The sequence below is a fragment of the Telopea speciosissima genome, chromosome 1, assembly GCF_018873765.1.
Source record: "Telopea speciosissima isolate NSW1024214 ecotype Mountain lineage chromosome 1, Tspe_v1, whole genome shotgun sequence".
Taxonomy (NCBI): domain Eukaryota; kingdom Viridiplantae; phylum Streptophyta; class Magnoliopsida; order Proteales; family Proteaceae; genus Telopea; species Telopea speciosissima.
In genome coordinates, this window is record NC_057916.1 from 8,813,402 (window position 1) to 8,839,755 (window position 26,354).

The 26,354-nt window shown below is 38.8% G+C and overlaps 1 protein-coding gene across 2 annotated transcripts; it reads left to right on the top strand.

Annotated features, from left to right (window-relative positions):
• Nucleotides 1-456: 456 nt before the first annotated feature.
• Nucleotides 457-24,505, top strand: LOC122656855 (ras-related protein RABC1-like). Of its 2 annotated transcripts, XM_043851544.1 has the most exons (5): nucleotides 457-563; nucleotides 2,719-2,840; nucleotides 3,440-3,568; nucleotides 7,517-7,625; nucleotides 24,484-24,505. In XM_043851544.1, exons 1-4 carry the CDS (start codon nucleotides 476-478, stop codon nucleotides 7,622-7,624), a joined length of 447 nt encoding a protein of 148 aa, XP_043707479.1. In that variant the 5' UTR covers nucleotides 457-475; the 3' UTR covers nucleotide 7,625; nucleotides 24,484-24,505. The 2 variants fall into 2 exon arrangements, with proteins under 2 accessions (XP_043707479.1, XP_043707472.1); XM_043851537.1 differs by lacking the exon at nucleotides 24,484-24,505 and having other exon boundaries at nucleotides 7,517-7,655.
• Nucleotides 24,506-26,354: the final 1,849 nt, after the last annotated feature.

Below are 26,354 nucleotides of genomic sequence, written 5' to 3' on the forward strand. Positions count from 1 at the left end.
GGCTTCCCCCTCCTCTCTTTTTGTTCCTTTTCTGTCCCTGTATTGCTGATATATATATATTGCAAATAAGAAAAGAGAAAGAAGAAGAGAAAAAGAGAAGGAAGGGAGAAGCTCAGTCCCGGTTCGCTTGATGACGGCAAACTACTCTATTCGGAAGCGGGGGACTGAGGTCGACTCCGATCGAGAGGAAAGCCTGTGTGACCATTGACTGTGAAAAAGGCTGTCCTCGGTCCGACAATTATATTCATTTGATCTGTCGGCTGCTACAGATCATTTGATCGGTCCGACAATACCTTGTTAGAATAAGGTATTGTCATCTTGTTTGTGCTTCCTTTTAATATTATTTCAATGGTATGCTTGCATTTTGGCATTTTTCACCATCTTTCTTTATAGGCAGATGAGGTTCATTTGGTCCCCCCTCCACCCCACCCCACCCACCCACCCACACACAAAATTAAAAGGTAATAATTAAGTTATGCCTTATTTTCATCATGCAGCTGGGCAGGAGAGGTTTAGAACATTAACAAGTTCATACTACAGAGGAGCACAAGGGATCATTATGGGTATTTCTTTCCCTGTCGCCCTATTATTTATTGTATTTTTGGGGCATGGTGTTGATTTCTATACTTATCTTTTTATTTTATTTGTGTTGATGAAAATGTGGATTCACTTGAAGTGTAGTCTTGCTATAGATAAAAAGATATGTAGCCTCACTGAAATCTTGTGCGGTGAGTAATGCAAACCCGGCTTCAAATAACCCTTATTGGGTTGCTTGTGGACCCACCCAAGCAAGGAAATACTCAAATATAAGATTCACTAATTCAATGGCAATCTGGTAAATTTGTTGGGAATCAAACTCACAAGAAAAGGAACCAAAGGGAATTAGTCACGTATGAAGTGAGGGGCAATTTTGGAAGGGTTTGTAGAATAGGGATTTAAGGGGATAAAGGGAGAAAGAAGGGGTAATATGGGAAAGTGGGGTAATAGGATTAAGAAATAAGGAATCGTGAAAGAAAGGTTATCTTCTTCAACCTTCGAACTCCAAACAGGGGCGGTAGAACCAGTCTAGAATTTAGGTGATAGAACTCACCTAAACAGCCTCAGATTCACTCGAAATTTCAGGGAGAAGTCGATACCCTAATGCTCAATTGAATCCAGCCTACAATACCTCGAAGCAGAAGCTGGAGATTTGTCGTAAAATTCTGAAACAGGCTCTAGCGGAACAATAGATTCTAGATCTGGTTTCAGATCAGTAAACCATTATATAAGGAACTTTGGGAGAGATATCCAAGGGACTGAATCCCCCTGAGGAAGTGAGTTAACTCCCAGAATCTCAGGCCAAAGGGGTTGATATCTGCAAGGTTATAGCAGGTCGTTCATCACCGGATTTCGTTAGCAGGAAATGTAATAAAAGAAAAAGAACAGAAGAAGAAGAAATATCAGGAGAGAGGAGAAGAGGTCACACAACCTGATTTGTACCAATCTGGTAACAAAACTCAAAACTTTTATTCATTCAAATCTGCCTTCTACTTGCACAGTTACATGTATTTAAATAAAAAAATAAACCTACTCTAAATTGGAAAGTTAATTAGGAAACTAATTCCTAGTGCATATCTCCTATTTAAATTACTAAAATAAAAGATTGCATGTTAATCCCAAAATAAATAAAAATCCTAAAGTCCTACTAGGACCCAAATTGGACCCGGTTCCAAATGGGTTTGGGTTGGTCCAAGGCAGTGTACCTGCATCAGTGACGTAAAGTTTCTCAATTTTCTGGATGTTCTGTAAACTGAAAAATTATTTTGGCTGTTGCTAAATGCTAATGGTTTGAAATTATACTTTGTGCTGAGTTTATGGCTATCCATGTTTGGACTGTTAAGTAAGGTATATGCGGATGCCATATCTTTGACATATAGAGTGGTCCTCCATGGGCTATTCTTTTTGGGACGATGAATAATATACAATGTATTTAAAAATACCAATCCCTTGGTAGCACTTAGCATTTCCAAGTAGGATTGTAACTGTGTTAACAACAATTGAATTACATCTTTGTCATGAATGATTGTTACTGATACATCTGCAAAAATTGTTCAAATTCATCTCACTGGATGGATCAAATGTCAATCGTGATGTCTGATGGTTTTGCACAAGTTGAAACATTTTGTAATTTATTGACTTGTGACTGCATGGCAATGTTTTCAACAACTATGATGACATTTGGATTTCATTGTGATAGAAATTCAGTATTTCTTTACAAAATTCATGTGATTGAAATTCAGTATTTAAGTCTCATTTTATTTATATAAACATGTCATTGGAGGGAAGGTTTTAGGAACAACAAGTGAAGGTTAATCCTGTTCCATGTTTCTTTCCCAAGCTATTTTACTTCTGAAACTCCTCTACTGTCAGAAAGTGTGCCTATTTGGAAAAATTATATCTTTGTTCCAGAAGTAACTAAAGAATGATTTGGGCATTGTTGAGTATGAACCTAATGATTGTTTGAGCTGAATAAGAAGAATTTATTCAATTTTATTACTTAACTATAGTTGGTGGGGTTGAAATATGATAATAGCATCAAAATCCTTAGTTGGCTTATAGATGTAGCTTTTCTGTGTTTTCCTGCCTAGCTTGCTTCTACATCTATGAAACATAATTTATTTACAGCTAACTTGTTTGAAAGCAGTAGTAATTTTTTCCCTTGTGTGAGGAACTTGACAGTTTATGACGTCACACGGCGAGATACATTCACAAACCTCTCTGATGTATGGGCCAAGGAGATTGACCTCTACTCAACAAACCAAGATTGCATCAAAATGCTAGTTGGAAACAAAGTGGATAAGGTACTTCATGGATTTTCTGGTTGAAAACTTTCGTTAAGCCCCTTTGCCAGAGAGTGGCTTTGGTTGGACATGAGCTTTTCTGGGCAAACCATATGCGACACTATTGGTAGACTTGTTTTTGGTGCAGCCCTTTATCACATTTGGATGGAAAGGAACCTTAGAAGATGGACCTCCAATTCTCGTTCGTTCAACTTGATTTGGAAAGCCATCTTCTTCGATGTTTCCTCCAAGCTACGTGTTTTGCCTTTGAAGCCCCTCCCGGACACCCCAAGAAACAGGCATATTGTTGTTTCCTGGGGTTTAGATATCTCTTTATTGAGGACCCGCTAGTGGGTTCGCTTTCCCCCCCCTCTCTTCCCCCTTGTATATTCCCCCCCCCCCCCTTCTTGTCCCTTTTCCTTTTGGTAATACATTTTTTATTCAACAAAAAAAAAAAAAAAACTAGGATTCAAAAATAATTGAAACTAGAAAGTGTTTTTCTTTAACTAGTGTCTATTTCGTATTCTTTTGTTTATCGAGCAATCTTCTTTTATCGTAGAATTATGCCCCATTTAAATGAGTGATATAAGCAGATCATTTTTCCACCCTTTTATCTGCAGGAAAGTGAAAGGGTTGTCACCAAGAAAGAGGGAATTGACTTTGCTAGGGAGTATGGATGCCTCTTTCTTGAATGTAGTGCTAAAACTCGAGTTAATGTAGAGCAGTGTTTTGAGGAGCTTGTCTTAAAGGTATAAACATTTCTTCTTCATGTTCCTTGATCGTGCAAATATACGAGTTCTAGAATGTGCATTTACTAAATAACGAATGCATTGTTGCTTCAGTGGTGACTGCATTGTTTAATATTGTGCATTTACTAAATAGCGAATGCATTGTTGCTTCAGTTGTGACTGCATTGTTTAATATACTCAATGGTGCAAACTCCAAGATCATTAGTCCATTACTATTCTAAGTGTCTAATAGTTGATTTACTTATTTATATTCTGTTTAGTAAGGTAGTTCTTTCCAGTTTATTAATCTGTTGGCATATTTGACCTATTAGATTTTTTTAGTATTTTATTTATAAATTTTAATTTTTAAATTCCCTTATCTGGAATACCTGGTGGTGACCTGGGCCTCTCGCTTGTATGCTGAGTCCAGAATTTGTCTTATTCTGCTGCTGTGTTACCAGAAAGTTGTCCTACTTGCTTATATTTCAGGCATTTTTTGGTTTTGGTCCTCGCTATGTGGCTATGTTATGAGAACTTTATGGCTTTTATTTCCACCCAAATTTGGAATGAGGAGAATATCACAAAGGTAGGGGGAACTCATCATTAGATTTCTTAAGATGAATATTCAATATGGGAAGAATTCATCTGTCAGTTTCAAGACAACGACTCCACACATTTGCCTTTCATTCATTTTTCCTCTAAATCATTCTTTCTACTGGTACCCAAAAAAAGAAATTTTTTCTACAGATTCGCTCTTCCTTTACATTTTCACCTTGTACACTGTAATTTACTAATATAGGAGGTGTTTATGCAGACAGATAATCCTTTCAACCTTCTACAAATTTGGTTTATCTGTTCAGAGTCGTGAATCTTCACATTTTTTCCCTATTAAAAATAACTTTATCTAATTTCGACAATACATAATCCATCAGCCTCTTTTTTTTTTTATCACCTCTGAGAATTGCAGAGTACTTCTGCTGGTATAATTAATTGTACAACTAATTGAGGCCTTTGGATGATGGATTACCATCTTATTGTTTGAGTGCAAAGACCTTAGTTATTAATTTTGTTTTATTTTAGCCAAAAAATCTGAAATGTTTTGCTTCATCCCACGATGAATCAGTAAACCCAGTGAATTCTCCAATATAAAACTAGCCGCTGCTTTTTTCCATTTTCTGTTTCACCCTCCTTTGACCAATTTGTGTCATTTCAATTGTACTGAGAGAGAGAGAGAGAGAGAGACCAATGGAGGAATAAGATTCAGGTGAGGAGCCCATGGGTTGAGTCCCAGCTTTTAATGACTTCCTCTTAACTCTCAGTGATGATCTCAGATCTGATTATGTCTGCCCGACTTCATAAATCTCAGTGGTTCATCTCCTCTTGGCGAAAGCCTAAATCTCAATGCAACTGAGACCTTGACCTCTGATTTTTCCTGTGACTTTTAAGATCTAAGAGACAGATTAGTAGAGCAATTTTCATCTTTAATGTGGATGTGGCTGTCTCTGGTGCTCTCTTCTTCGAGGATTTTCTTAATTTGATGTCCTAACTATAGTAATTTACCAAATGTATGGGGTATTGAATAGATCCAAAACTGAACTGACCAATGAAGCTAATTATTCATGAAGCAAACCTTCTTTTTAAAAATAAATAAATTTATTCAACTAGTTTTTGAAGGTGAAACAGCTCTGAGGTGGGTTAAGCATACTTCACTATATATGTGTATTATTTATGTGCATCTATCCAAAATTTTAACCAAGAAATCATTGAAGTATTGGAGAACTCGATTTTGTAAACAACCATAAGGGAAACTGAGAAGAAGTTGTGAGGTAAAAATTGTTTTTTCCATTGCCAGCTTAAGCATCATCTGCTCATTTCATGCTGTCAGCTCATGATATTCTTGGCTTAATAAACTAAAACTCAGCTCATACTCAGCCAAACCATGCAATAGTACAAAATGGAAAGCACTAACCAATCCAACTTAAACCCTTGTGTTGATAGAAGTTTGACAGTTAAATTAGTGTTAGTAATTGCAATGAACATTTAGAGCAGATGACGGAATGTTCACATCTTTCTTTGCGGATAGCCTGATAATACTACGGTTTTTTATACTTTTTGTGTCCTCTATTCTGACAGTATATGCTACACCCTCTTCCCTGACTGATTGTGATAGTAGTAAAAATAACGAGGGTTCCTTTATCTAGGTTTCTCTTAGATACGGGTTAGCTGGTTGTACATACAGAAAACGGTACAAAATCTTTTTGTTCTTTTTAGGTTATAATTCTCATTAATTAGTATTTTGTATTAGAAGTGATGATGGTAGAGTACTAGTAAGGGATGAGGACATTAAAGAGAGATGGAAGGCGTATTTCTACAGCCTACTTAATGAAAACTTTATGGATAATAGGGCCCCGGAAGGCTGTGTTACTCATCTTGATACCACATTGCGTATATATATATACGTAAAATTAGGGTGTCTGAGGTAAAAGAAGCTTTAAGAAAAATCAAAGTAGGCAAAGCTCCAGGCCCAAACGAGGTCTCAATAGAGGTGTGGAAGAGCCTAATGATTTGTGGTTTATCTTGGCTACCCAGGTTGTTTAACAAGATTATGAGCTCAAAGAAAATGCCAGATGAATGGAGGAGAAGCATTGTGGTCCTAATTTACAAAATCAAAGGTGATATTCAGAGCTGCAATAACACTATAGAGGCATAAAGCTAATGAGTCAAGTGATGAAGTTGTGGGAGAGAGTAATTGAAATCCACCCGAGAAAGGAAACTACCATCTCAGAGAACCAATTTGGTTTTATGCCAAGAAAATGGAAGCTATTTTCCTACTTAGGAGACTTGTGGAAAGATATAAGGAGTGCAGGAAGGATCTCCATATGGTCTTTTATTGACTTAGGGAAAGCATACGACAGAGTTCCTAGAGAGTTAATCTGCAAAATACTGGAGAAGAGAAGGGTGTCATGTAGATATATGGACATTATTAAAGATATGTATGATGGTGGAGTAACTAGCGTAAGAAATGTGGGGGTCAAGGTAGAGAATTCCCAATTACAATTGGGTTACACCAAGACTAGGAAGGATATTAGAGCTGATTTGGGAGTTGCCCCGATTTGAGATGTTCTTTGAGAGAGTCGTCTGAGGTGGCATGGTCATGGTCAACAGAGGCCTTCCAATGCTACAGTTCGGAGGAGTGACTTGATCCAGATTGAAGGCATTAAAAGAGCTAGGGGCAGGCCTAAAATGGCTTTGGGAGAAGTGGTGAGGAAAGACATGCATAGCTTAGGTCTTGTTTCAAGCATGATCTCAAATAGAGCTGATTGGAGGGCAAATATCCATGTTGCTGATCCCATTTAGTTAATGCTGGTGTGTCAGTATTGATGTTATGTCCTTTTTCTTTTTTTACTTTGTCAATCTTTTATCGTTGCAAGGTTCCATGTAGTCGACCCCATGTAGTGGGGATAAGGCTGAGGAGTTGTTGTAATTAGGATGTTGTATCTTATAGAAGCCATATCAGTTCCCATATGTCTGTCTTCCACGAGTTTGCAGATGACTAAATGAGCAAAAAAACAAAGTGGCTGTCAGTCAGCTGTAGCCATGGTATTATTGTTGCAGATGTATTGCTGACAATATGAAAAGCTCGTGAAGTAATTCTATGTCGGTATTTGCATCTGGGACCATTCAATTTTTTTCCTGAAATTCTTTAATCTATACTAAAGTTTATAAGAATATATATATGTTCTTATAATCTTATGCATTTTTCTTTTGTTCATCTATGGTTTCTTCGGACATACTCAAATATCTGTACATCATGTTTCAAATGCTGTCATTACTCTGCATCAACTAATACACAACCTAGAGTTTTCAAATCTGAATATGTGCCTTCTAGTTTGTTCGTGTGAATGCAATAATTTAATGGATTATAACATTGTGGATGATGATGATGATGATTTCGGTGGTGATGTGCAGATCTTGGACACACCCAGTTTGTTGGCTGAAGGTTCAGCTGGTGTGAAAAAGAACATTTTCAAACAAAAACCTCCAGAAGCTGATGCATCAACTAGTAGCTGTTGCTAATGTTGATTATTGTATTCATTTTCTTGCACTTCAGAATCGCTACAGGAATGGTTTTTCCTTCTTTAATTGTCATATGTAATATGTTTGACATCAACTGTAAATTTAGTCTTTGATAATGAAATTATCGTTGCTGTAAACGTTACAATAACTCTTGTTTCTTCCCACCCCCCCCCCCCCCTCTTATTGAAATCTTACATTTCTGTTGGTACCAGTTTCTTATTGATTTTTTACCCTGTTTCTTGCCCAAAATGTAGACCTTGAATATTCTATCATTAGCATTCATTGGAAATATTAGTGACCCTAAACTATGTTAAAAAAATTACAACCATGCCAGCATCTCTGCTCTGCTTAAATGAGCATGCCATCACAAGACGTGGAGAGATGTGTGAAGGCCTTTTATGCTACTGAAAGGCAAATGCCCTTTAGAACAACCATCCTTATGGACACAAGATGTCAAGATTTAAAAGAACACTAATAGAGGCCCTGTTTATTTTGTTGTACAGTTATCCCTTCTTATTTTTGAATGTCATTTTTTTTGTTTTTTGCTTTTTATATCGAAACAAACACGAAAACAAAATCTATTTTCCTTTTGAGTTGAAAGTAAATGGAATTTTTTAATTTAATTTTAATGATATACGTATAGGGGAAGGGTTCTCTGAACCTATGTTTCCTACGCTTTGTCACAATGTACTCTTTTTATTTATTTTTTAAGAGAAAAAAATGATAAAAAACGCTAATGTGAGGGGGCATAGTAAACGCCTTAAGATTAGACACTTCATATATATACATTTGTCATCCTCTCTCATCTCTCTTCTCTCTTTGCCCTGCCCTCCCGTATTCAAGCGTATGATCGATGCATGCCGCTAGCGTACCGCAAATTAATGACATACCCAATTCTCTCATTATTTATAAAAGTCTCCAAACCTAAGGGAATAGCATTGAAACCTTTTTGTATTCCGCACACCTCCAATTCTCCAATTCAAGGCAGTAGCATAGAAACCTTTTTGTACTCACTTCTCCAAGTCTCCAATTCAAGGGAACAACATAAAAACCTAAAGAAAAACAAATGAATAACATGTCTAAATTACTTATTTAAGTGTTTAACATGCCTAAATTACTTATTTAGGATTAATTAATACTTAATAGTTCTAACTTATATAAGAGTTTTATTGTAACTACAAAGAAAAACTATGGGTTTATAATAAGAGTTATATTGTAATTATAAAGAAAAACTAAGGTTTATTGATTACTTTAGGCTTAGTTGGGTGTATTCTTAATTATTTTATGCTTAAGAATATATTCAATTATTTGTATGCTTAGAAAATTTATTTGTATGTTTACCAAAAAAAAAAAAATTTATTTGTATGCTTGAAAATTTTGTACATATTTGATTATTTTGAACCCTTTGGAACTGAACCGATAAGTAGCTGTCCCAATGACCCAAAACCGTCTTGTTTGACACCCTTACCCCAGCCCCTCCTCTGCGATCCTAGCTCCGTCGTGCCCAGAATGGGACCTTTAATGGAAAACAAAGATTTTTTGTGGCGGAAGATGAGAGAGGAGACAAATGGAGCTCACCTCGCAACGATACCATCACCCCTGCACTTACTGTCCTCCTCACTCCTGCTAAAAGGTGGTGTTGCAAATGGTATGGGATGGGACGGTGATCGAGCGGGTGAGGGGAGGGTTGTGACATTGCTAAAAGGAGGAGGAGAACTGTAGCAGGGAGCTCACCTCACATGAGGTCGAAGTTGAAATATCTGTTGTGGAAAGCCGTCGGATGTTGCAAAGGGGAGCGGAAGAGATTGCTGCCTGAGCCTCTAGAGCTTGTACGCACATGCTGGCCAATAGGAGTGCTTGCACAAGCATTGGCCTAAGTGAGATTTCAGCCTTTCCATCTAAGTAGCATTGTACTTTTGTGTGCTTCTGTGTCTAGGCGTAGGGGCCATGCGGGCCACACGACTAGGTTGCTTTCTATCTCCCCTTAACTCCCAAATCCCAACTTTTTTTTATGAGACTCCCAAATCCCTACTTGATGTCACATAAATGGTGATTTGGCTCAAGCATGGATTTAATCCACGAAACCGGATGGGAATCAGCCATCCCAAAAATCGATGTGAGACCAATACAGATCATGGTTTGAGGTATCGGTATCAGGTGACCCGTTTAAGTACCACAAACCACCAATCATGATACATGACCGATCTTGTATTGGTGGAATGGTATGGATTAGAGGCAAAGCTATAAAAAAAAGACCCAATATTTAGGAAACCCAAGGGCTAAACTCTCTGATCTAGGCCGATATGTGCCAATCCATATTGGTATTTTATCAGTTTCTATGATAGCTGATACCCAATCCGATACCGTGCAATAAATCCATGACATCAAAGAGTTTTGCCCCAAGTTTTCCTTTAAAAAATCGGGTTTCTGTGACAATTTTATCCCTGGTCCATACCATTTCATAGATACGAGATCAACTTGTACCAATATTGATACTTATCGCTCAATACGGCCGATCCGATATTGATACCTCAAACTAGGGGTGCAAGTTTGGCCCGACGAGCCCGCCCGAAGCCCGATAGGCCTTGGGTTGGGCTTTCCAACACGAAGGGGTCCCTTCACCATTTATGCTAAGAACTTAATGAAAGTGTTAGTTTAAACTAGAATTATTTAACACCAGAAATATTTAGGTGTAGGGTGGAAACTGTAATATAAATTAATTTTTTGGGCAAGAGAATGCAGTCTGGAGTCTCTGGACTTCTAGAGCCTACATATGTGCCCTGGCCAATGGTAGCGTACGTGCAAACATCAACCTCCGCTTTTCCATGGGGTAAGACGATTTTGTGTCTAGGCACAAGAGCCACGCTTGCCACGTAAATAGGTATTCTTCTCTCCTAATTTATATTCAAAAAAGAACATAAAAGAAGGGGGAAAGGAAGCTTTTCCATAAAACCCTTAGTGTCATCCATATTAAGTTGAATCAGAAGCGTCAAACTTTGAATAATTATCACCTCCAATTCATTGCCCACTCCAATTCCTCACATATGAGCGGAAATGACCACCCTACTCTACCTTGGGTATTGTGTTTGGGCAAGGGGTAGTGTGATCATTTTCACTCCTATGTGAAGAATTGGAGCGGACAGCGAATTGGAGGGGATAACGATGCGTCAAACTTTGCATTCCAAATAATGTCAAGAAAACATTAGTTGTTGGTTAGAGGCCATTAAGGTCAAAAGTATTAACCATAGAAGAAGAATATTTGATTGAGGAGCGAGACCAAGTAATCGAGTGAAAAAATCTAGTGGAGCACTTACTTTTAGGATCTTCAAAGCTTCAATGCAAGTCCAATCGTATCTTGTTGTATTGATTTTTCTCAATTCAAGTTTCACTTCCAGAGCAGGGAATTTCTGAAGTAGATCTTATACCTAACAAATTAAATTTTCTCCAAGTAATGAAATGGATAGATAGAAAGAATCCAAAAAAATGGTGGGTTTCTCTTGACCTCAACATTAACTCTTTCCTTTTACTTTTAAGCGTGCTTCTGCGAAAGTAATAGTAAGAGAGAATGGGTGACCTCCTAGAAAGTCCTCATGTTGCACCTCTCTTTTAAATTCCAAAAGAGAAAGAAAGAACGAAATACTGATCAAAGTAGACATCTCTAAAGTTTCTTGCATTGTGAAGCAAACCTTTTATGCAAATAAACATATCAACAATTATTTTTACTTCCAGAGAATGAGGGTTGTTTATTTATTAACATCTTCTCTGAGTTTGCTGCATCGGTAGCCACATTATGAATGGCCGGCATGATCATCTGCTATCAGGTGCTAATGATGGTGGTGCGAAGAATTTGTTTAATGGCGTCCTGCTGCTCTCAGATATTTTTCATTTCAAGTGGTCAAGGAGTATAAAGATTTTGCATTCTAAGACCATGCAAGAGTAGAGAGAACATTGGTATCATATGAGGATGGTGATAAAGAAGAAGTGATTACAGAGATGGAAGATGTTTTTATATCTTTAAAAGGCATAAAAGTGTTAAAGCCTGGAGATATTTCTTTATCTTTCTGTGTATTTAGCCTTGTATGTGGACAAGCATGCTCCTTTGCTGTGGCTAAAAACCGGTTTGAGATCGCCAATCTGCTGTTCGAACCTCTCTTATGTAAGAAAAACAAGACATTGGCATTGAAGCCTAATCAGTTCTTTGCAATGTTTCCTAAGGCTATTAGGTATATATATCATATCAAACACATGTTCTTCATTTCCTGTCTAATTTTGTGATGTTTGGGTTCTTCGCCATTTTTGTCACGTGGGTCACTCAGTTAAGTGTGAAAACAAGGAAGACGATAGAGTGAAAACAAGGAAGAAAGTGCAATACTGAAATTAAGAATTCAAAAAAGGAATCACATAATACAGAAAAGTAAAATACAGATGGCGTAACCAAAAAAAAAACAGAGCAGGAAATCAGCTATGGAGGTTAAAGAACATTCATAATATGATTGCTGCACAATTGTGTTGGTATGTCACATAGAAGTAATCTTCAGTTTTGGGAATGAGAGAATACTCCAATTTACTCCTCTCTTAACTCCCCATCCTCACCCTTTGCTTCAACCATCCCCTTCCAACTCCTCACAGCACCTTATTGATGTCGAACATTGAACACAGGTTGGAACACATGTCAAACCCAGATATGTACCAATTTATACACACAATAGACTTTGTGAATCATTGAGAACAATGCCACCACTGTATTAACTCTACAGTCAATCACTTGATTACCTCCAATTTCATCATCTTTGGCATTGAAGGAAATACAGTAGTTGTTTAAAGGGTCAAACTAGAGTCACTTCTTTCATACTCTTTATTCATCACATTTTCTATATTCAATAAAAAAAAAAACTCATGATGGAATTTAAAAAAAAAAAACACATTTTCAATCTTCATCTACCTCAATGTTATCCCACTTAGTTAGTGCACAAGGCTCCCACATTTAGCAGGGTTTGGGGAAGGTCAAATGTACGTAGCCTTACCCATGTTTCAGATTGGCTGTTTCTAGAACTTGAACCTGTAACCAAGTGTTCGGCAAGCGAGCACTTGACCAATGCGCGAGTTTAGTTCTTATAATTTGAGGCTGAAGTAATACAAAAGACCAAAGTCTAAAACAATGCTATCAAACTATCACACCCCACATATGTATAAGAAAGATCGAATCACTTATTTGAAAGAAATTTTTACATCATCACGCAAAAAACAAAATCTGTAGTAAGTAATCCAATCAGCAAACTCTTACATCATATCATGTATCCTCACATTTTCATCGAAACAAACTCTGAAATATTAATTATCTACCAAAATAATATCATCTCCAAATATCATATATAATGTGACCTCATCTTGTATGCCTCTGGTTAAGTCGTCCATGATGAGCACAAACAAATAAGGGCTTAAGGCTGATCCTTGGTGTAACCCAATTGAGATTGGGAATTCACTACCTTGCCCCCTGTTGTTCTAACACTAGTCACCACATCAGCATACATATCTTTAATTATGTCTACGTATTTACATGACATCCTTCTCTTCTCTAAAATATTCCAAATTAGCTCTCTGAGGACTCTGTCGTAAGCTTTTTCTAGATCTATAAAGACCATATAAAGATCTTTCTTGCCCTTTCTATGTCTTTCCATGAGTCTCCTCAATAAGAAAATTGCGTCCATTGAGGATCTTCCAGGCATAAATCCGAATTGGTTTTCCAAAATTGTAGTCTCCTTTCTCAGGTGAGTTTCAATAAATAACACTAATTGTTTGGTGTTCTGCTAAGATGATCCAATCATCTTTTGGTTTTCTCATTTACAGTGGGACCATTGCCTTGATGTCTTACTGTGGCAAATACTATTTTCTTTTCCTTATGTTAGTGTATTGGTAGTTTCTACCAAGACTTTGACATCCCTTGTAGTTTTAGTCATGGTCGGAGCCCCAGTGCCAAGGCTCTTGCCATTGTTGCAGGCTTGGATTAACAATGTGAAACTAGCAAAAAAAAAAAAAAACTTTTGGAACCCGAGTGATTTCAGATTTTTGTTCAATATTTCCCATGCTAACCTCAAGCTATGGGCAATATCACATCTTTTTCCTATGCTTGGCATGCTGGTTTGATGGCCTGCAAAGCCTCTCTCTGTCTTAGGCCGAATCCCAGGTAAGAATCCCATTTTATATGTATATATGTTGTATTTTTAATTAATTAGTGTATTAAGGGCGGAATAATAATTTTTACCTAATGGGACCCCGCACTGAGCTACGTGTCGGTCGCTGCATTGGGCAGACAGCAGGACCTCTCCCTTAGTTAAACTCAATGTAAGTATAATTTAAAATATATTTATATAACGTTTTGTACGACCAAATAGGGTTAGAAGGGTATTTTAGTAAAATTGACTCTGTGGGACCCAGTTCCCCAATGGGGAATGTAATTCCGGACAGTTACCCGTATCCGGATCATCCCTGATGTCGCATGACATCATTCTGTAGCTGGAATAAGGTAATAAATACAAAAGAATCAATTTTAGAAATAAATTATGGCCAAAAGACCATTCTGCCCCTTAGTGGTTAAGTATCCTATATATATATATATATATATATATATATATATATAACTTCTCTTATACTATTTACAAATCACTTTACAAGTTAGAGAAAACTGAAAATTCGTTCCAGCTTAGGAGAGAAAGAAAGAAAGAGGAAAACAGAAGAGAAGTAGAGAGAAATTGGGGCTGCTCTTAAAGGCTTAGCTCCCTCATCCGATTTTGGACTTGAAACCTCCATTGCAAGGCTGTTCTCTATCAATTTCAAGTAAGCCTTGAAAACTCTTGCTGTTTCTATCTCCTTCTCCTATTAATTTACTTGATTTCAGTCTAAGTATACCTAAAATAAAATTCTGCCAGTAAAGCTCTAAGTTTGAGCTCAAGTAATAAGAATCTTACCCAATTGCTTGCTGTCCTAATGCTATTTAGGCTCAGTTATGCCTGAATCTCCATGGCAGTACCTCTAATAAGCTTAATTTCTGTCCCTAATGACTAGTCCATGAAACCTAGATAAGAAATTTAGGTTTAAATTATGAAATTCCTAAATTAACTAAACAATTATGAAATTGGAACCCAAAATAGACTGACCCACCTTGAAATGGTATTAAAACACCAAATTTGACCCATGCATGTTAAGATCTGGCCATTTCAAGCAAAAACCTCAAATTCGGGCACTGACCCGGATGCTGTTGCAGGCCTAGGGGCGGTCGACCGGCTCACTGGAAGTCTACATCCGGCTGCCCCTTTTTGTGTGATTGTTGGATTGATTCCTTAGGGTTTGACCTAGACTATTACCCTCACTGATATATGATGTTTTGATGTTTATTTAGGACTGTTTTACTCCATTTTTTGTGAGGATTACTTGGCCTTTTGGGATTCTAACTGACTAGGTTTATAAACTATCTCAGGTAAGGGGATTCGACCTTAATTTCCTACGTGTTTATCACATTAATTTCAACTTTATATTGAATGCCATGTTCATGCATCATTACCTCTATACCTGGAGCATGTAGTTTTCTAGCTTTTATTTAATGCATTAGACTGCATGTAAAATAGGTTTCACAAAGACATACTGCATTGCATTTGCATTAATTATTTATATGATGTGAATTTATGATGATGGAATTCGGTAATTTATAACTCAGATCATGCTTGCCTCATCATGTTTAGACTGCATTGGGCTAGGTTGATATTCATTACCCAGTATTGCGCCCCTTACCAACAGGGGGAAAGGTATTGGACAACCCGTGGCAGAGACCAATGTGTTAGTTCCGGGATGCCATCTTCTGTCCCATGTTAGCGGGTCCCTAATTCCGCTGTGGGAATAAACAGGCAGGGTTGGTAATTTGGGGGTCTGTCGGGGTCCGATGTGTTAGTTCCGGAACTGGCGGGTCCTCACCGTGGTAGAATGGTTTCGCTGGGGTAACCGAAGGGTTAGTTCCGGGACCGAGGTTAGCATCTACCACTAGTAGTAGTACTTATACCCCATGAGACTTAGTATCTGTGCTAGGAACATGTTAGTTTAGCACATGCATCATGGATTTATTATGTTTGTATGCTTGTACCCCCCTTACTGGGCTCAGTTGAGAGCTCACCCCTGTGGATATCCTTATTTTTCAGGTGATTTAGTTACTTCTAATGTTGGATTGGCGGCGCTAGAGTTTGAAGTGCACGATACTTCGTGCACACGTGATGATTGCGCAACCTCCTGATCTTGGCCTGATAGTCCAGGTTACCTCCCCACTCTTTAATGCTTTATAAATGCTTTATATAGTTATAATATAGTTTCTTGTATACTTTTACTCTGTGGTACCTTTGAGAACTGTATAGTTATATCACAAGCCTTATCCTTTATATAAATGAAATATCACTTAGACTTCTCTTACTAATGATGTTATCTCTATGAATTAAATTGTTTTCGCTGCCTCTATTACTATGTCTGTGAGCAGTGATTGTAAATAGGGTACTGCACTTGTGATCCTTGGGGATTGGTTGGATGTCAGAGACATCCCGCCACACTTGGCCCTTAATAACGGGCCGGGGTGTGACAAACAATCGATACATTTGGTGATCCATGTGTAGGAGGTAATGAAGAGCTTTGCAGTAGAAGCTGTTCATGAGATATTGTTCTGGGTTTGGGGCATATGGCATAAGCAAATCATTGTGACCAAGTGTGTACTATAGAATATCCTCTAACAGGCATACCAATTTGTTAGAGTTGTTAGAATATCTTGTATAAGGGTAGTTCTGTCATTGTCCAGTTAGAAGACATGACTAAGTTGTATTTTTCTTGTTCTTATTTTATTTCCTTTTACCTCCCTAGGGAGGCCTGTGTAATTTAGAAGAGTTTATTAATGAAGTAATATGTGTGTTGAGAATCTCTCAACACACAACCGATTCTCTCCCAACGCTTCTTCTCTTCTCTTCTTCTCTTCTTCCCTTCTTCTTCCTCCTTGCTGTTAACTCCTTAATCTTCCATTAGAATCGATCCATTGAAGCTTTAACTTGGTATCAGAGCCAGCATCTCTGGTTTGAGAGTCGGCTCAGCTCAGTGGTTGTCTTCTCCTCTCTTTGGAACCCTATAAAAGTAAAGGGGATTCCATTAGAGGCTGTATATGTGAGATACTATACTTCCTACAGTCTTGGGAGTAGTATTCTTCAAACCAAAGCCATATGGAGGGAGTTTTAAGAGCTACTGAAGTGTTTTGAAGCTTTGGAAGATGTCTGCCTAGCTACCGCCAGCCTGTGAAGCATTTCCCTTGGTTCTCCTTCTTCCCTCCATCTCTTGGGGTGAGACCTAGTGCTTTTGAATCGCCTAGGGAAGCTGTCTCAGACCCCTAACCTCTTGGTTGTTGAGAGGAAGGGTATTTAGCTCCCAACTGTTGTGAAGCATTGGAAGCAAACTCTGTTTTTCCGCCAGCAGTGGGCTATTTCAAGTTCAATTCTGCCTTTGGCAGATTGGTTTGCCTTGGAACTTAACTCATTCAAGTCGTATAGGAGTGTTGTTTTGAAGCCCTAAGAGCTTGTTCTTGAAGGTGGAAGATTGGAAGGCTGTTGCTGCCTTTTTTGTTCTTTGTCTGGTATTAGCGCCTACTCATTTACGCTTCTTGTTTGCCTTTTTTGAAGCTTCTTGCATCGGGTGCTTGTTTGTTCCTGAGAATGGAATGTGTGCATCATGGTACACTTGTTGGATGTTATGAACTGAAGTTCCTTGGCTGTTAAAAGGATTTGATCTGAGTTATGCTTGTTTTTTGCTCTTTGTATGCCTGCTGTTTTCTAGGCTTGGTCTCAGCCTAGTGATTTGGTTGATTTAGCACTATTTGTGTATTGGTTTATCTTCTTTGTTTGGGTTGAGTATACTCCCCACTTGAGCAAAAACACTGTGTTGATTGTTGAAGTGTTTGCCTATTATGTCTACTGTGTCTGGATAAGATTCTGAAGTCAGTGGACCTACTACAGCTGGCAGCTTGAGTAGTGGGTTCCCAACCATGGCTTCCTTTGATAATTCCAACACCCAAATCTCTGTTGTGAAGTTAGATAATACCAACTACTTGGATTGGTCCCAGTCTGTGAAGTTGTCCCTACGCAGCAGTGGAAAGTTGGGATACATTATTGGGTCTATCACAGCTCCTGCTACAACTGATCCAGGTTATCTAATGTGGGAGACTGAGAACTCCACTGTTATGACTTGGCTGATATTCTCTATGAAACCTGAGATAGGTAGGAGGTTTATGAGTAAGGAGACTGCGAAAGATATCTGGGACAGTGTCTCCAAAGTTTTTGACGGAGTTGGAGATGTAACAAAGGTGTATCAAATCCTCCAAAAGATCATCCATATGAAGCCGGGTGATAGGAGTATCTCAGAGTACTACAACTCTGTTATTTGCTTGTGGGAGGAATATGATCACTATCACAACCAACAGTTGTCCAATTTTGATGATCAGGCAAAGGTCTACAGGAGCCAAGAAAAGGAAAGGATCCTTATTTTGCTTGGTGGTCTTAACCCAAAGTATGAGCCTCTTCGCCTGCAAATCTTAGGCAGATCTTCCTTTCCATCTCTAGATGAAGTATACAGCTACTTGCAAAGTGAGGAAACCAAGAGAACCACTATGGATGTTGCACCATCCACAGAGAGATCTGCTCTTGTTTCTAGTTCCCACAGAGACTGGAAAAGTGAGGGGAAAGGCCAAGGGCCACCTCGTGGAGATCACCGTGAGCGATTCAAATGTGATCATTGTGGCAAGCTTGGACACACCAAGGACAGGTGCTGGGATCTACATGGATAGCCCCCTGGTATGCGTGGTGGTTCATCTAGTGCCCGTGGAGGCAAGCGAGGGGGAGCTCGGGCTCACTCTGTGACATCTAAGTCTGACCCACCTGGACCCCAGCCGGCTCCTGATTCCCTCTCACAAGATGATATTGCAGCCTTCCGTCGGCTGATGTCTCACCTTGGAGGGTCCGCTACTGGTTCTACCTCTGGAGGCTCTACTACTTCTGCCTCAGCTCTACAGGTCTCATCTGCTGCTCCTACTACACTCACCTGGATCATTGACTCTGGAGCCTCTAATCAAATGACTGGTATGTCACAGTACTTTGATTCCTACTCCATTTGCTCTGGTCGGGACAAGGTAAGGGTTGCTGATGGTTCCCTTTCTTTTGTCTCTGGTAAGGGTAATGTGCGAGTTACTCCTTCTATTTCCCTTGAGTCTGTCCTTCATGTTCCTGATTTTGCTACTAACTTATTATCCGTGAGTCATCTCACCAAGTCCTTACATTGTTGTATATCTTTCTTTCCTTCCTATTGTGTATTTCAGGATTTGGAGACAAAGAGGATTATTGGCAATGGGACTGAGAAAGGAGGACTCTACCTTCTTGAGCCACGGTTACCTGCTCAATCTATTGCTGCAGCCTATGTTTGGGGTCGGAGTGACTGTAGTACTTTGGAGTCTGTTATGCTTTGGCATCACCGTTTGGGTCATCCCTCTTTTGTTGTTATGAGGAGACAGTTACCCCACTTGTTTACTTCTTTTCCTTCATCTTATGTTTTTCAATGTGAATCTTGTATTTTTGCTAAACATTGTCGTACTTCTTACCCTTATCGTGGTAATAGATCTACTGCACCTTTTTCTCTTATTCATACTGATGTTTGGGGGCCTTTCCCCTACTACTTCTTTGTCTAGATTTCGTTACTTTGTTTCATTTGTGGATGACTATTCTCGATCTACTTAGACTATTTTGTTGAAACAAAAGAGTGATGTTTGTGATGCTTTTAAGGATTTTTATCAACTTATCCGTACTCAGTTTGGTACTCGAATCCAACTTGTTAGGTCTGATAAGGGGGGTGAGTACATGTATGGGGGGCTCCAACAGTTCTTTACCGATAATGGCATCATCCATCAACTGGCTTGTGTTGACACCCCGCAACAAAATGGGGTGGCTGAGCGCAAAAACTGCCATTTGCTGGAAATCACCAGGGTCTTCTCTTTGGTATGCATGTGCCTAAGACCTTCTGGTCTGATGCACTTCTTATCGCTGCCTTTCTTATTAATCGGATGCCAACTCCACTCCTTGGCTCCAAGTCCCCCTGGATCTTCTTTCTCCTCAATCCTCAATTTTCTCCTTGACTCCACGAGTCTTTGGTTGTGTTTGTTATGTTCATGTCAACAAATCAGCCCGTACCAAGCTTGATCCCAAAGCTCTCAAGTGCATCTTCTTGGGTTACTCTGATTCAACCAAAGGGTATAAGTGCTACCATCCTCCTTCCCGAATGTGACTTCTCTCCAAAGATGTCACCTTCTTTTAGTCCATCTCTTATTTTTCTTCCCCTCAACATTCTGTTCAGGGGGAGAGTACTAGCAGTGAACAAAATGCTGATGTCATTCCCTTTCTATTTCCCTTGCCTATTCTATCTCCCTTACCTACCTCCACTTCCCCATTCCTATTTGATATTGGAAAGTACAAAGAAGTGGATGTTGTTGATGATGTTGATGCTGATGATGTTGTTGATATTGATGCTAGTAGTGATGGTGATGTTAGCAGAAGAAAAGAATACAAGGGAATACGATTCAAAGAAGTGGTGTATTCACAAGGGGTGAATGCTTGTTGAAGGGCAAAGGGAAGCAACCATGGTATAAGCTACCCTGCCAAAACCCCTCTTTGGATCCACATCCTCAGTCTCATCCTCCTTGGTCAGGTAATTCCCCACCTTCTAAATTAGATCTTCCCATTGCTGTGAGAAAAGGGAAGAGAGTCTGTACTAACCTCATAGCCTAGTTTGTTTCCTATGACTCCATTTCTCCTACAGGTATTGCTTTTTCCACTGCCTTAGAGTCTTCTTCCATTCCCAAAAATGTCACAGAGGCCTTATCCGATCCAAAATGGATGCAAGCAATGACTGAGGAAATGGTGGCTCTAGAGAAGAACAATACTTGGACACTAGTTGATCTTCCTAGGGGGAGAACTCCAGTTGGATGCAGATGGGTCTATACAATCAAGTATAGATCCGATGGTACAGTGGAAAGGTACAAAGCTAGGCTGGTTGCAAAAGGGTATAGTCAGGTGTATGGCATTGACTACCAGGAGACTTTTGCCCCTGTAGCCAAACATAACTCAATCAGGGTTCTTCTTTCAGTGGCAGCCAATAAAGATTGGCCAATGTACCAATTAGATGTGAAGAATGCATTTCTTCATGGAGATTTAGCAGAAGAAGTGTACATGCAGCCTCCACCTGGTCTTAAGTGTCCCTCAGCTGAAGGGCAAGTGTGTCTCTTGAAGAAAGCTCTCTATGGCCTCAAGCAGTCCCCTAAGGCCTGGTTTGAGAGATTTAGACAAGCCATTCTAAAGAATGGGTATTATCAGAGTCAAGCTGACCACACCTTGTTTATCAGGAGGGGTAATGGTACAGTTACAGCTCTCATTGTCTATGTTGATGACATCGTGGTAACTGGGAATGATGTTGCTGAGATAAACAGATTGAAGTCTTCTCTGGCCAAACAGTTTGAGATCAAAGACCTTGGACTCTTGAAATACTTCTTGGGGATTGAAGTACCTAGATCAAGGAAAGGAATCAACATTTGCCAAAGGAAATTTGTCTTGGATCTTCTGAAAGAGACAGGGATGATGGGGGTGCAAACCAGCCACTTTCCCTATTGATCCTGTAGGAAACCTAGGACCTGTAACCAGTAACTTTAGAGAGAAGAAAAGAGAGAAGAGAAGATGGAAGTTATAAATACTTGAATTATTTAATTGATAGGTAAGCCCGAGGGGAAATTACAAAGAGACTAAACTAGGTGATGTGGGACTAAAGCCCACATAGCCGACATAAACTTAATAATATAAGAAGAATAAAACTACCCCAAAAAGACCAGAATACCCCCACAGTATTCTGGAGTACATATTCCAACACTCCCCCTCAAGCTGGATTACACAAATAAGTAAAGAAAGAAGATCCAACTTGAACTAAAGAAAAAAAGGAACTCCTAATAATGCTAGCAGTCCCCCTCAAGTTGGCGCATACAAGATGCCCAACTTGAACAAAATGGAAAAAAACTAAGTTGCAGCAGAATCCAGCTTGACATATGAATGCAGCTCCCAAATAAACCTTCAAGAACTTGAAAAAATAAATCTTTAAAACTTGGACAGACATGATCAGCAAACCGGGACTGGAATGTCTTCCAAAAAAGGCAGCTTTCAACGATCTTCAATAGCTATCTAGTGATGAATCTCAGATTGTCATAGTGACATAAAATCTTGAAGTGAAATAACTGGAGCAGCAAGCAGCGAAATCAAACTGAATCAGGCAGCGGAAAAAACTGTATCAACCCAACTGAAAGTCCTCAAATAGGCAACAACCAAATATCTTCAATACTGTTCAATACTTCAATACTTCAATCTCCCCCTTACGGCAAACTCAACCCAATAACGAAGGATACCCAATGACAATGGTGGAGAAAACTGATCTTCTATGTTTTGCACCAATGTTCCTGCAAGTTCTGCGTTCTGCAATGTCTGCAGGTGTATTGTACATAATCCCCCCCTCACGTGTAGTACACGTGGACATAATAGAGATGATGTAAGAGATATGGCAAAAACATAATATTCCAGAATTTTCCAAAGGTGCTATGGGTAAGTAAAAAGGAAGGAATGACAAAATTATAATTTACCAGAAGTTTCCAAAGGTGTTATGGGTAAATACCAAAGGTATGGGATATGAAGGGAATTAGAATTATTGAAAGAGAACGGTGTTGGAAAAAAAAGGATGGCATGGCTGCAATTTGGTGAAAATCCACTTTTAAATACAATCCAAGCCAAAGGGCAAACTGATAATAAACCAGAATATTCAAGGATCAATTGGGTAGTCAAATAGGGGAATGTATTAAAAAGTAATGGCAGTTCCGTAAATAACCAGAATTTTGCAAGGGCCTTTTGGTAAACAAAAAGCAATGGGATGCAACAAGTAAAATAATGCCTATGGAGAGTCGCAATTTGGTAAATAACCAGAATTTTCAAAGGGTAATTGGCAAATAAAGAAGTAAGGGGACATGAAGGGAATTTAGAGTATAATAAGGACAAAGGTAGATAAGAGAAGATGATAAGGGCATGAAGGGAAACTTAAAGAAATAAAATAAGACTTTAGGAATAAAGTAACTAAAAGGAAACCAACTCATAAAAGGAAACCCATTGTGAAACATTCATCGTCTTCCTCAAGCAACCACCAAACCGTGAAAACAGGATCTCAAGGGTTTGGATAACAGGGGGGAAAATCAGCCAGAAGCGATAGAAACTACAAGAACATCTGCAAACGACAAGCAGCCAGCAGAACTGGTAGATCGAGATGGATCGAGACGCAGCTGGTCTTCAAATTTAAATTTTTTTTTTTTTTTTAATTTTCAGCAAATCGATAGCATCAATCGAAGAAAAACCAGCAACTGATTCAGTCTATACCAGAGAGAGCAGCAGGGTAACAAGGGGCTTAAATCAGCCCAAAAGAGTGGATCGAAGACCCACCGTGAACAGTATTAACTAGTCCTCAAGAGAGGAGTAGAGCCGTATGGCAGAAAAAAAAAATTGCAGCAACTCAATGGTGGTAAAACAGAGACAAACCAAGCTATATGTCTGCAACCTTCAAACGATTCAGCAAAGCGATACCCAGTTGAACCTAGCGGAACAACCAGTGGTAGAAACAGACTTGCAGAAGCAAAATAAAAAATAAACAGCGGCAGCCATAGTCGCAGAACTAATGAACCATCAGCAGTTTGGTTCGATTTAAACAACACCAACGAAAACCATCTTCTCCAACAGAATCATTCAATGTTTGTGGCTCAAAAGCAGAGCAAACGAAACGCAAACAGCAGATATATATATATATGCAGCGGTAACATCGGCTGCTCACCATAACGGAGACCTTTAAACGAGTCTCAAAACTACAAACCAAGAAGAGAATCAATCACTGGTTACAACAGCTCTGATACCATGTAGGAAACCTAGGACCTGTAACCAGTAACTTTAGAGAGAAGAAAAGAGAGAAGAGAAGATGGAAGTTGTAAATACTTGAATTATTTAATTGATAGGTAAGCCCCTCTATTTATAATAGAGGGGAAATTACAAAGAGACTAAACTAGGTGATGTGGGACTAAAGCCCACATAGCCGACATAAACTTAATAATATAAGAAGAATAAAACTACCCCAAAAAGACCAGAATACCACAGTATTCTGGAGTACATATTCCAACAGATCCGAATCATAAACTTGGTGATGAATGTGGCTCTTCTCTTATAGATGCAAGTAAGTACCAAAGATTAGTTGGGAAACTAATCTATCTCTCCTTGACTCGACCAAACATCTCTTATGCAGTTGGGGTGGTGAGTCAATTCATGCATGCTCCCAAGAGTGGACATCTGGATGCAGTATATCGCATTATTAGATATTTGAAATCCTGTCCAGGAAAAGGTCTTCTATTTGCCAGGCATGACCATTTGCAGATTGAAGGCTACACAGATGCTAATTGGGCTGGTTCAGTCTCTGATAGGAGATCCACTTCTGGATACTGTACCTTTGTGGGTGGTAATCTAGTTACCTGGAGGAGCAAGAAACTACCAGTTGTAGCTAGATCCAGTGCAGAGGCCGAGTTTAAAGCCATGGCTCATGGAGTGTGTGAGCTTATGTGGCTGAAGAGGCTTCTTCAAGACTTGAGCTTTGCAACTGAAGGGCCAATGAGACTTTATTGTGACAACAAAGCTGCTATAAGCATTGCCCATAATCTAGTTCAACATGATCGAACCAAACATATTGAGGTTGATCGTCACTTCATCAAAGAGAAGCTGGATTCTTGATGCATTTGTACTCCCTTCATGAAGGCAGGCGATCAAGTAGCAGATATCTTCACCAAAGGTCTCACTCCTAGTCTATTTAGTACCTTATTGTGCAAGCTGTGAATGTATGACATTTATTCTCCAGCTTGAGGGGGAGTGTTAGAATTGTCAGAATATCTTGTATAAGGGTAGTTCTATCATTGTCCTGTTAGAAGACATGACTAAGTTGTATTTTTCTTGTTCTTGTTTTATTTCCTTTTACCTCCCTAGGGAGGCCTGTGTAATTTAGAAGAGTTTATTAATGAAGTAATATGTGTGTTGAGAATCTCTCAACACACAACCGATTCTCTCCCAACTCTTCTTCTCTTCTCTTCTTCTCTTCTTTCCTTCTTCTTCCTCCTTGCTGTTAACTCCTTAATCTTCCATTAGAATCGATCCATTGAAGCTTTAACTCAATTTCCACCTTCCAAATTCAGAGATGCAGTTTTTGTAATTGCTTTGTTGGTTTAGTTCATTGCGTTTTACTATCCTTGATCAAAATTGTGTATACCATGCCTAATTGCCTACTATAATGACTTGAAGCTGGGAAAATAACCAAAGAGGTAGCAAAACTGGAAAAGCAAAGGATTGTGTATACCATGACTACTGTAATGACAGAAGCTCGGGAAGCCACTGCATGGTTTGTCATTTCACTGCATAATTTTTCTCTATTAAAATTTTTTTGTACTTTTTCTACTATTTGAATATCAATTTTTGTAAATTTGATAGATCATCTTGGATGCTCATTCCGTGGGAGGAAACTTGCTGCTTGTCAACATGGCTGGTTAGGTGACACTGTGTTGTCCTATTAAGTATATTATCCTAATTTAAGGATATGCTATATGTATTTTAACTTTGATGTGAATTTTAAGGTTTACTCGATCAGTTGTCAATTGATCAGAGTTTTAGCTGTGATGCTGAATGGCAAGTTGATTCCTAAAAGTATCTTGTCTCAACTTAGGAGCTGCTTTGCGAGTATAAATGTTCCCTGTTCTAAGGTGCCATGATAATCTTCCTAAAAGTATCTTGTCTTAACTTAGGAGGTGCTTTACAAAGGTTTCTATTACTGAGAGATGTCATTAGTTTTTTCTGTTATTGCTCATTTGATCCAGAATTGAAGTTTCTTTTTCATTTGATGTGGGCTTGCAGAGAAGGTGCTGCTTCCTTCGATATTCATCCCAAATTCTGGATTCCCATGTCGCAACTGGTAAGTCCCTTAGCTATTCCTTCTTTCCTAAGTAATGAAACAGGAAGAATAGTTGCAGATACAATACTTTTAAGTCAGTATTGGCTTTTTTTTTTTTCTTTTTTTTTTTTGGGGGTGGGAGTGGAGGTGGGGAGGGCACTTATAGCACTACAAGGTTGATGAACAAGGTCAACTGTTAATGATGATCAGAATGAGGCACTTATTAGTTATTACCCTATTGATTAGCATCAGTTTTTACTTAAAGTATAAAAATGGGAAATTACCTTTTGAATCCTTTTAAAAGGTAATTGTGGGCATTTCAGGTAACTGAGGGTGGACCTTGGTGCAAAAAGACTTAAATATGGGGAACTAAAAACACATATATCGTACCTAAGGAACACAATCACATACAATCACACATGTGCATCCTGGTGGTTAATTTGTCTGTAATCAGTAAAAGTTGGGGCCATGCCCTTGGGCATCTTAGGTAACTGAAAATATGTTACAATTCTTTTGTAACCTACTTAGTTTTTTTTTCCCTGGTAAGAGTAACCTATCTAGGTTACAACTAGACAAACCTTCAACTAAATTACCCAAATTAAAGGGTGTGTCTGATTCTAACCAAGCA

Excerpts from the sequence above, each read along its gene's own strand:
- LOC122656855 (XM_043851544.1), top strand. The coding sequence starts at position 476 with ATGCCTTATTTTCATCATGCAGCTGGGCAGGAGAGGTTTAGAACATTA. Across the intron at positions 564-2,718 it reads AGCACAAGGGATCATTATGG|TTTATGACGTCACACGGCGA; the intron begins GTATTTCTTTCC and ends GGAACTTGACAG. Across the intron at positions 3,569-7,516 it reads TTGAGGAGCTTGTCTTAAAG|ATCTTGGACACACCCAGTTT; the intron begins GTATAAACATTT and ends GGTGATGTGCAG.